We start from the raw sequence: 12,406 nt of genomic DNA, 5'->3' as shown, positions 1-12,406 counted from the left end.
GTGTTTTTGAGAAATCATCTCAAAGTGATTAGAATGGCATAAAATTCTAATTTAAATCCTGATTTAAAAAATTTTAATGAATGTGGAGTTTGTAAAAGTTTTGCTAAGTTTTAGACTATGCCTTTTATTTATATTATGTTGGGTAGATGGTCTTGCTAATGACTTCCTATGCTTAGTGTAATTTATGTAAGCATTTTAAAATTCATTTTTACTGTTATGTTTTGCTTCATCATTGCTTTCCTTATCCTGCATTTTCTGATCATCTTCTGAATCTGCATCTTTTCTCTGCTACTTTCCTCTACAGCACCTTACCCACAGGGGCCTAGGATTTACCTGTGTCCCAGCTCCCCCTCTCTCTCTTGTGGTTCCCTTCATCTTAAAAAGTCCTGTCTCCTCCTCTCGGAGTCTAGCCTTCCCCCTCATCACTCTAGCCTTGTCAGCCCAGTTCTGAGGAAAAGTGTTTCTTTCAGTGAAGAGCTGTTCCTGGCTGCTTCTGGTAGGATCACATTATGTCAGCTTTTTAATCCCTTTATTTTAAATCACCTTTAAAATGATTAATTAATTCATATTGTGAAGAAGTATTGGGTGTTTTATACAGGGCATACTTCTTATTTTTCTTATTGGTGGACAGAGTTAAATGATTAGAATGATCGTGAGGATGTGATTGAGGATTACTTGATGGATAATTATGAATATTCTGCTGAAATTATTTTATATACTAAAAAATTATGTCTGAGGACATAGATCTGTATATTTCCAATGATTATTAGGTTCTCATTACTAGAGTTTCTGTTTTAGATGCTTTACTTTCTTTCCCTTCACACCAACTCCATTCACTTTGGACCTGCACCATCATGTTGCTAAGCCATATGGTTACATTAGTAAATTATTGTTTGAATCAGTTTAAGTCTCATTTTGGTGGTATTCTTTCATTATCCATTTTTATTCTGTCCATTGCATTAATTTTCAAATTATTCTGCTGTATTTTCTTATGTTTTGTTTATCTCTACAAGATTACATTTTATTTTATGGCTTTCAGTATGCTTCATATAAAGATCTTAGTTTCATTTCTATGTTTAGTATTGTATAGTCTCTAAAAATCATGTTTGGGTTACTAAAAGAAAAATACGTTTCTTTTTTATTTTTAAAGAACAGAATGGGACTATACACATGCTAACATTTGTTTCCTTATCCAAGAACAGCTAAAAATGTAAAGGTAAATTAGTTCCTTTTTGAAGTCATTGCAGTAAATCTGACTGTATGTATCTTCAGTTTTGAAAAGGTGGGATTGAACTGTTAATTCCAGTCTGTAGAGTGTTAGTTTCTCACCTATCCCCTGCTTTCTATAATTCTTTGACCATAATTGGTCTATTGGTATTATCAAAAGAATAAAATTAAAGTAGGGAAAGAAATGAAAAATTAAGTCTTTAAAAAAATACATCTAAGAGCTTGGGAAATATTCTTTCATCCATAACTATGTACATTTGTGATGTGTCTATTATATGTCTGTGATTTTTACTTTTTAAAAATACTTTTATGTTGGTTTTTACAAATGATTATTAAAAATTATGAATGTTAATAGTGTTTTGTCATGAACGATATATTTAGGAATGGGAAGTTATCAGAAAATAGATACAACTATATTTCAAAATTGCCTAAAACTCATGCTCTTTAGAGAATTTTGGAATATTTTAAGTGAGCACAATTAGTGCTTATCCTCTCTGTATTTACTTTTAAACATTCTTTTAGTATTCTTAAATTGTTAGCATAGTGAGGGACGGTTGATCCTTGAACAACACACCCCTGGACAAGCTGACATAAACTTATAACTTCTGATTCCCCAAAGTGTAACTATTAATAGCTTATTTTTGACTGGAAGCCTTATTGATAACATAAATAATCGATTAACACGTATTTTGTACATATGTATTATATACTGTATTCTTGCAGTGAAATAGGCTAGAGGAAAGAGAATGTCATTAAGAAAATCATAAGGAAGAGGAAGTACACTTACAGTACTCTACTGTATTTACTGGAAAAAAATCCACGTGTAAGTGAACCCATGCAGTTCAAATCCATGTTGTTCAAGGCTCACTGTAATTGGTAGTATCTTGGTTATTTTATATTAGAAGACTCAACTTTTCAAAGTTGACTATTATACAAAAATTCATCACATTACCATAATTAAAAAAATAAGGTTTAGAACAAATTCAGTCTAGAACCAATGGTGATCAGTATGGCTTTGACATCTTGCTTCTAAAGAAAACTTTGTGAATAAAATCGAGTAAAATACATGCTATATGAAGTACTTTAAAGTTTGGATCACTTTAATAGATTTCAACTCATGATATTTATGAAGATGAATGCAATTGAAACTTTGTTTCTATAGCTGTTTTTTGGTTGATATTTATGTACCAATGTTCTGTAGGAATGGGAAGTGGTAGTGCTGGAAAAGAAGGGGGGCCGTTTAAAGCTCTTTTAAGACAACAGACTCAGTCAGCACTGGAACAAAGGGTAAGAGTTGCTCAACATTCTTTATTCTTAAACTGTTAATGTGTTTTTTAGTATGCTTCCATGCATTTTTAACTTATTTCCATAAGCTAGTTTTGATCATGTACCTATAATGTAATTTTGCAGTCCATAATTTATTTAAGGCATCAAAGTAATTTGTTTATGAATAATTACTTTTAATTTGGAGTAGTTCTGTAACTTTTTTGTTTTGTCCTCCAGTCTTTTATTAGAAATAGTCTATTTGGAAATATCCATTGAATGATGAAGTCATTTCTAATTTTGCATTAAAATTATAGTATATAAAAGGAAATAGAGTTTTCTCAGAAAAAATATTTTAGTTGTATTATATTAAAATAATTCTTTAATATATTAATATGTTTATATGCTAAAATTATTCTTATGGCTGGCCAATCTCTTACGGGTAAAAAATGCACAGATTCGTATTTCTACAGATTAACATAAACATTGTGGTTATTTGGTATGTGAATACATCTCTTTAATTATTATAAGTTTAATGTTTAGTTAACAATGTTAAATGGGAAAATGAATAGTTAAAATTTTTGGATGATTTTTCTCTTTTTATTTTTTGTTTTTTGTATAAACTTCATTGCTAAGGGAGGATCGCCTCATAGGTTCTGTAGAAGGCGGGTATGTTTCTGAACGTGTGAGAGCCTGTTTCTTGTATTGGTAGCTTTTCTAGTTTTAATCTTGATCATTTAAGTTTTATTTAAGCTTTAACAAATGTTGCCAGCTTTTTTTCTTTCTGTAATGCAATTTTTAAAAATTTATCAGCACTATGAGGCTCATTTTTTTTTCTCTTTAATGCAGTGCATGATTACTTATATGTTATGTCAGTTATTTTAAGGCACAGTTCATAGCTTTCATTGTGTCTGATTTGGAAGTTATAAGCATTTATAGAATTTTCTTTTACATGTTCCATTTTATACTAGCATTACAAAAAAAGATAAAACATAGTAGATACCTACAAAAGAATGCATTCTATAAAACACAGGTATTTCTTCTCTAGAGTTTAGCTTTTGAGAATAGTTTTTTTCAGATCCTATTATTACAAACAATATAACAACTTCTTTTTTAGACTTTTTTTAGACTTTCTTTCCTGTGCTGGAAGTACCTGTATGCACTGTTTGCCCTTTAGACAAGGCTAGGGAAGAGGAGAGCTGAGCTAAGCAGAAGGATGAGACTTTAGCTGCACACAGTTGTTTGCTTTGCACCTATCAGGCAGCAATTGCCTTTGAGCTACTTTCACACCTTGCAGGCATACCAGCTACTCTCCTGCAAAAGCCCACTTAACCATTCAAACCATTTGTTAAAACCAAATATAGAAAAAGACTAGAAACACGGAAAAGAGGGTCAGAGTGAAGGTGTGCGTGTTCCCTTCTCATTTGTTAGGCTAGAATGCTCTTCCTCCTCCCCCACTCCCAGTATTACACTCTCTACAGAGTTCCTTACACAAGGAGCATTTCCTGTAATTATCGTTCTAGAATTCACAAGAACAGAAAAATTTGGGTTGCCTTGATGTTTGATGTGAGATTTTGCCTGTATGTTGTGCCTGTGACTTCATTATCTATATTAGGAACTTTTGAAAACACCTAGCTTTAAAAGAAAAGAAAATACTAATCAGTTAAAACTATTTTAGATTTAGTTTGGATAAAATTTATGTTTTCAAATATGGTTTTAAACATTCTTAAAGTTTTGGACACATTACTACATGAGGCATACATTATTAGATACTTTTCATGGAATTAACGGTAAACATGTGGGAAAACTCTAGTTTTCATTTACAACTTTGTAAAACCTGAGTTGGCAATATATTTATGTTACCTAACCCTGCAATAGTCACTTGAGTTTAGGAAACTACCTCTCTATCCTGGGTATATAAAAAATAGAACAAGCATTATGATCTTTAGCTTTCCTGAAAAGCTGTGGCTACCACTAGTATGTATGTCTTTGTTTTGGGAAAGATTTGTACAGAAGTATGAAGAATTCTCCCCATATGAGTTCAGATATGCCTTAACTCTGCCAACTTGAATACTAGATCAAATTGCAAATATGCTATATCATTTTTTATATTCATTTTTAAAATATTCTTTTCTACCCTTTGCCACCCTTAATAAATTGTATGGCTTTTTTTTTTCCTTGAGAAACTTTGTCCAGCATCTTTTATTTAATGAGTTATTCAAGTAGCAGTTACCAAAAATAAAAATGTTATCTTTTTTCTTTCACAAAATCAGTAAAAAATAACTTGACGAGATCTTGGTGATAGGTGTCAGATTACTAGGAGATAAGATATAGAGATAAAAGTTTTATTTAAATTTAGGTTCCACCTATGAACTATTTGATGTAAAGCAAATAGATTTATTTTTCAGTATGACTCTTCTTTCACCTCTAGGAAAAATGAAGTTACTTTTCAGATGCTGAGATGTATATTTTTCTTTTCTTCAGTAAAGAAACTTAGTTGACTTGGTTTAACGTAGTATTTCCAAATATAGTTTACAATAGAATATTCCACTTAAAATACCTGCTAGTGAGGAACATACTTTGGGAAACATTGATATAAACCAAACTCTTTTGATAAATTATGATCTTTGCAAAAGTTGAGTAAAATTATGCAATAAATCATAGTAGGAACCTGGCATGGGGTTTTATATCTAGAAAGTTGACCAAGGTATCTCAGGATAATAAAAAATATATTTGATAAAAAATAAATGATTTAAATATATTTTAAGAAAAATCCTATTTAAATGTTAAAAAATTATTCCTATTGTGTTTCCAGATTTTCCAACTAGCCTGTCTTTGGACACATAGTATTAAATAGATTTATACTGTATGCACTTGGCTTATGTCAAAATATCAACATATGAATTCTTACCTAGGTAGCACAAGGGAAGGCACTTTAAATATTAGGACTCTTCAGAGAAAATGTCTTCTGTGGTCTCTGAGCAGGGGAGGGGCAGAGAGAGAGGGAGACACAGAATCCAAAGCAGGCTCCAGGCTCTGAGCTGTCAGCACAGAGCCTGATGTAGGGCTCAAACTCACCAACCGTGAGATCATTACCTGAGCCGAAGTCAGATGCTTAACTGTTAAGTCAGGCACTTCCAGGTGCCCCAGAAGCTGTTCTTTTCAATGGAACAAAACCTATAAATTCATCAGGTGTTATGATAGACTAGAGATTAAAACCAGCTCCTTGCCTCACTGTTTTAATAAAAAATGACAAGAAGCCATATGATAAGATTTGTTGCTCGTGTAGAGTCTAGGCCCTCTTAACTCTTACTTTAGGGTGTGGGAAAGATTATAAAGCATAATTTTAAGATACTTTGCAGAGGGCTGGCACTTTGTAAGTATGCCATAGTAGTCACTGGTGATGGGGGTGGAGATGATAGGTATTTAACAGCCCTCTGTAGGTTCATCTGTAGTTCTTATGAGAGAGTTATCCAAAAATGTCATTTTGGTTACATAACAATGCCATTTTTTTTTACGCCAGGTTAAATATTGGGTGTTAGAGTAGGTGTGCTGATTGGATCAACTGGGGACGTGTAGGACAGAGTTTAAATTGGCAGAGTGGGTGTCCATGTCTTTGGGCAGCCGTTCCCCTACTTTTTCTGCTATGACCACCAGCTCTAGTATGATGCTTTCCTTCTTATCCCTTTATCTGTCTTCTGGAATTTGGGAGAAGAGTCAGAATCTCAAGTAGAAAAATCATTTAGGTTCATTTTTATACTTCTCTAAATTCTTTTTTGTTTTTTTGAAGTTATTTTAAAAAATTATTTTTATTTTTATTTTTATTTTGAGAGAGAGGACATGAGCAAGGGTGAGGCAGAAAGAGAGAGGAAGAGAGAGAATCCCAAGCAGGCTGTACCCAATATGGGGCTTGAACTCACGAACTGTGAGATCATGACCTGAGCCAAAATCAAGAGTCGGATGCTTACCTGACTCAGCCTCAGGCACCCCTTACCTAAATTCTTATATGCACATGTTTTCTAATATGTCAATTTACCTAACTTATTTCTTAGTTTTAGAAGGAAGTACAGCTTTTCATGTAGCTTATAAAAATTTTATTTCCAGTGTCTCTTGTCCAGAATATTCAAAATGTTTAAGTATAAAGATTAAATGCAAAGTGTTTTTTTTATACTTTGACCTCAGTATTTTGAGAAAATTTAAAAACTGTGTACTTAAAGTTGAAAAACAAAAATCCTAGAGGCCTAAATACTTAAAATACTTAAATTTCTCATAGCATAAGTTTACTTATATATTTCCCATTTAAAACTTACGTTTAAAAAGTTCAATTGGAAGTAAGGAGGTATTTTGACTAAACATTTTATAGTAATGTAATTGAGGTTCTCCTATCTTTTCATGGTTTTCCTTTTGCCTATCAGGTGGGCCAAACCTATCCATTTCCATAGATTGATTTTTAATTTTTTTTAATGTAGCCTAGGATTTTTTTACCCTTGTTAATTTAAAGACTCCTTACAAATTCTGTCTGAATTTATTTCTAAATTCATGTGTGTCTATAGATATAGACACATATGTATAATATGTATTTTATACTATATCTTAATGGGTTACTGAAGTGTGCAGGACTGTTTGCCTTTGTGCTAAATGACTCCAAGTTGCTGTGCTTTGTGAATTATGCTTTGGTGAGTTTGTATTCTCCATGCTTTAAGCACTCAGTCGGTACTTGCTGCTTTTAATGTGCTTGCTTCTAGTAGTACTCTGTATCTCTTTATCTCCCAGCTTTCATTTGCTGCATTTAATCTGCTGTTGTCCAGAAAAAAAGATACTGATAGATTTTAAAATACGTTCCTATAATTGTATATTTATAATAGCTGTATGTCATAGTATGGATATGATCTATAGGGATCTCTTATGAATCAAATACATAACCTTTAGTACTTGGAACTGTAACAGTTCTTCTTTGACTGTTGAGAGTTCTGGTTGGCTTATTTTCCAGTTCTAAGTTATGTTCTGAATAGCTGAGGCTACTGGTAAGTGATTTCTGTTTAAGTGATCTATGTTAATCTTGCAGCCATTTGAGTTGGATACTAATTTTCGTTTTCTTGCATCCAGTTTGTGTAATATGAGATGCCTCCATATTTGGAGAGCCACTGGAACTCCCCTTTCTTCCTGGTGCTATTTCAATGAATTTCCTTTCTCTACCATTTCTCTCTTGCCTCTGTATTGATGAGATTGAAAGATATCCCTGAGAGAGAAGGGGAGAATAAAACTTGGAAGAACTTGTGGAATTTTATTGCCTCCCTTGCTGTCATCTGCATACTTCTCCCTTTTCCTTAATATACATTTGTGTACTTAAGTTTTCTCCTGCTGCTCGTTGTTGATAGAGTAAATAATCTCACACAGTGATTCTCTGCCCACTTCAACTTGGTATTTGTCCTTTTCTGTGAATCTCTTAACCCACACTGCACATTCTGTCACTCCTCCTTCAGTCCCACATTCTTGTAGATCTCTTGCACCAGTCCTTCAGAGTCTTTACCAGTAGCCTGGAATTGGGTGTGTGTATGTGAGGAGGTGTCTACCCCACTGCAAAGCAGACCCGAAGTAGAAGGGCAGGCGAATCCCCTCATCTTACTGTGATTTTGCATCAGTGTAAGAGATTGAGAGAAAGGAAGAGTGTGTTCACATATCTCAAACTGGAACTCTGAGAACCTTTTTTTTTTTTTTTTTCCTCATTGAGAATTGATAAGAAGAGTGTTTGGATTCTGTGTAACATGATATATATGGGAAAATGGATTAGGAACTCCAAACATCCAAGGAAACTTTTAATTACAAAGCATGAGTGAGGTATAACTGGTAGCCTTTTGTTAACAGATAGAATTCATATCTCACAATATGAATATAATCTAAAGGGGTCAGGCTTTTTAACAAGCACATTTTTTGTACTTTGCACATGGTCAAGTTATATTTTTCCCCCATTCTTTCTACTAGGAATTTCCATTTTTTACCTTGACGGCATTCCCTCCTGGATTTCTCGTGCATGTTGGGGGTGTTGTTAGTGCACGTTCTGTGAAGCTTTTGGACCGCATCCACAATCCTGGTATGTTCTTTAAGAGTTTGTTTTCAGTGTTTCATTTGCTTTAACTGTGGTTATTAAAACTTATTTTTATAGTTTTAAAGAATCAAATCTATCTGAAAAGAGAAATGAAAATGAAAGTATAAACTGGCACATGTTGCTTTAAGTATTTCTAGTAATCTTAATTAAAAATAATCAAATAAGTAGAAGTATATTTTAGTTGCTTTTTTATATAAAACAAATTTTGATTCATTTTTGGCCTAGTTAACACTTTGAGGGAATCCTTAAATTAACTTCTGAGTCTGCTATTTGACCCAGACAGATAATAAATTTTTACAGTTTGACCATTGCAGCCCTTATCTTAAGATGTTAATTGTTTTCATTAGCAGTAACTCTTTGTGGATTATTTTAGTAATTTCCTTATTCCTAAAAGCAAGTGTTCTTTTGAAATTTAATTGTAAACATTGTGTATTGTCTAAGAATTAAAAAAAAAAAGTGCTGTCTGCTTTCTCGTAGAGAAAAGATCTCTTTTCTGTAGCTATTTGTTCTATATAAGCAAACAGGTAAGAAGAGTAGGCCACTTCTTTTAAACATGGGGCCATGATTGTAAAAGAAAGGCCTCAAACCAGTCTCGGTTTCAGGCCCTTGGATTAGGAATGCTTTGGTGGTTTTTCTGAATATAAAATAAGCATGAAAAGTGTGGTAGAAATTTTCTGTTTGGAGCGTTTTCTTGCATCTCTCATTGACTGGATTCCCAGTAACTCATTCAAGCCACTTATTATTTTGATGATATACCTTAGACCTAAGTTATGTTAGTATTCTTATTTGGCACATATGCATACATGCTTTTGAAAATTTTGAATTGTCACTTCCAATAACCTCTTCCTGAGGCTTGTACTGACAGCTACAAAAGGAATAAAATGCTTTGAAACTATTTTATGTAAAACATTGCTGATAGTGATTTTGAGGATACAGAGCATTACCATCCTTTTAAATTAAAAAAGAAAAAGTTAATGCAGTTTTTTTTTAATTAAAAAAAAAGTAAAAGTGGTTTGATGTCATTGGAGTTAATAGTTATAGAGAAACAGAATGGAATTTTTTCCAGACCCTGAATGAGATTTTAGGAGAGCAATAGTAGCTAGGATTATTTAACTCTGAAGCTGAACAAATACATACTTTAAGCATTAGTCTTCTCTTTTTCTTCTCTGGTTTATTATTTTTTTCCGATGTTCCTTATTTTTTCTGGCCAGTTTGAGGTATTTTCTTAACGTAGTATTGTATATTCTGCAGTAATTAAAGGCATTCTATATATGAATGATGCCAGTTTAATGTATTGAGACATTGAAGACACTGCAAGTTCCGTATCTTTGTGTTTGGGAACTTGAATTATTTGGAAAGTGCAAGGAAATACTGAGTTAATACACCTGACATTAACTGTGTGACCCAAGGCTTGTTACCTGTGTTTCTATGCACCATTGACTCAAATATTTTGATAGCTGGCACCCACTCATAAGCTCCAAACATGGTTTCAGGAGTATATTTAACTGTTGGTGGTATCTTCTGTTTACTGAAAACATTTTTATTTTATTGTTGCTTCCATGTACTCTGAGTAAGCTATAGAGTCTGGGAGAACAAACAAGGGTTATTTAAATAAGTAAAGAGCTATATTTAAAATCACATTGCTTTTTACAACAAAGTCTTTTTTACGGTTTATCATACTTGCCAGTTTATTCTAGTGGTGTGAGAAATGTAAGAATCCAGGCCCAGGGAAGAAAACAGTATTCCTTATTACAGAATACAATTTGTGTATTGTAATTATCAGCTTACGCATTCTCTTCCTTTCCTTCCCTTTCAGAAATTTTTTCAATTCACATGAAAATTCAAAAATTTTCAGTTACTAATATGCTGTTTCCCAAAAGGTTATGGGCATAGATATATAAATGCTCTTTCATGATATATAAGCTATATTTTAATTTTGTTTTATTTTCAGTTAAATACAAATCAGCTATATATTCTAATGGTTTCAATATTACATTGTTTTGATATAAATATCACATTTTGGGGGTTTTATGTAGGTATGATGCATTAAAAAAGGACATTCTCTTAAGAACTTTTTTTAATGTTCTTAATGTTTCATAAATAATTATTTATGAAAAGGATTTAATTTGTTGAAAAACGCTGAATGTTGAAACAAAAAGAACTCTAGATTAGCATCTACCATGATGATGTATTAATTTTATGACACTCAGTTACTCTGCTGAGAGAAACTTACAATGGATTGAAATGCATGTGCTAATGTTAAAAGTGCTGTATTTGCACTCTCAAATCAATCTTGCAGTTATTTTTTGACTAGTGAATGCGGGAAATTTTCATTTTACACTGAGTGTAGAAGGAAAAAAAATCTTATTTTAAAACCACTACCACCTGCTAACTATGGATTATTATTTTGGAGTTCTTTTAGAATTTTCTCTTTTGTTAAATATTAAGCAAACATGATATATACAACAAGGAAAAGAATGGGGTGGTTTTAAAAATCAAGGTCATTATCTCAAACAATTAGACTTTAGTTAATGTTAGATTATGATAGCATGCTCCTTCTTCTCTTTCTATTTCTACTTCTTATTAACTCTGCTGTCTGTGTCTTTCCAGTTCCTGTCGAGTGGTATTGTCAATTGTGTTCTTGTTTGTAGTGTTTTTTTTTTGTTTTGTTTTTTTCCTACTATTCTGCACCTAAAACTGATCTACTAATTTGCTGTTTTGAACTCAGCCTTTGTCGGAATTATGGGTAACACAAGATCTTACAAACTGCTAGACTGGAATAGTTTCAATTCAGGTATTTTGATGGTCATTCAGTACTACATATGCTGACAAAAATTATGGCAGCTCAGTGAAGTTTTTAGAAATGTTCTAGATTAAATAGATTTAATATCAATTCAGTTATACAGACACATTCTGCAGTACATATGTTATAACTCTTACAGTTCCCATGGAAATGCAAATATAAAAATGTGTTAACTAAAATGAATTAACCAAAACCATAGAAATACCATAAATTATAAATGGCTTATTTTAGGTAATTAGCTTTCAGAATGCTAAATTTAAATTATATTTATTACATTTTGGATAGTTTCTTCATATAAGGTAAATGAGATAGACATTAGCTTTATGATTAAAGAAATATTAATTGTTAAATATTAGTATTAAATGGCTAGGCTTGATAAACTTAAAGTATGTTTAAACTTTATTTAGGTTTGAATATATTTAGTATTCCATAAATACTATGAAAGTACAACTATTACCATTTTTTTTATAATTCTAGAAGTGTTTCAAAATTTGGCAAGTAAGAGATTTTGGGGGGGATGAACAGCTTTCATGAGCTCCCTTCCTTCCCCTTCCATGTGAGAATATAATTTTCTTTTTAAGTAATTTTACTTGTGGATATAGTTTGTAGCTTTTAGAGAAACTAAGATAACCTTACAGCTGATGATGTGGTTTAGAGTCAAAGCCAATTTTTCTTTTTGATAAAAGCATATTCTCTTAATATAAATATCTAAATTTTTATGTTACTTGTGGAATTAAATAATGGAACCATTTTGATTCAGTATCAGAAGCTGGTATTTTGCCTAAAGAATTTTACCAGTTCTTTGTGTCAGAAAGTATATCTATTTACAGAGAAACAAAGACACTAAGAGGCTCACCTTTTAGATAATATCCCATAATCTTTTCAATATTGTAAACTTTTTTGTTCTTAGGAGCCCAGGATGTAAGTTCTGATGTAAGTAACACATGTTCGACTCTGAAGTAACTCATGTTAATCATGCAGATTTACCTAAGTTCAGTCTAGTAAAC

The 12,406-nt window shown here is 32.2% G+C and overlaps 1 protein-coding gene across 1 annotated transcript in view; it reads left to right on the top strand.

Annotated features, from left to right (window-relative positions):
* Window positions 1-12,406, top strand: part of C2CD5 (C2 calcium dependent domain containing 5) — a 100,515-nt gene that overhangs the window by 38,848 nt on the left and 49,261 nt on the right. The window contains 3 exon segments of the mRNA XM_043563595.1: window positions 2,429-2,514; window positions 3,127-3,159; window positions 8,473-8,581. Of these exon segments, the coding sequence (XP_043419530.1) occupies window positions 2,429-2,514; window positions 3,127-3,159; window positions 8,473-8,581 (228 nt within the window).

The sequence above is a fragment of the Prionailurus bengalensis genome, chromosome B4, assembly GCF_016509475.1.
Source record: "Prionailurus bengalensis isolate Pbe53 chromosome B4, Fcat_Pben_1.1_paternal_pri, whole genome shotgun sequence".
Taxonomy (NCBI): Eukaryota; Metazoa; Chordata; class Mammalia; order Carnivora; family Felidae; genus Prionailurus; species Prionailurus bengalensis.
This window is presented reverse-complemented; position numbering and strand designations above follow the sequence as displayed.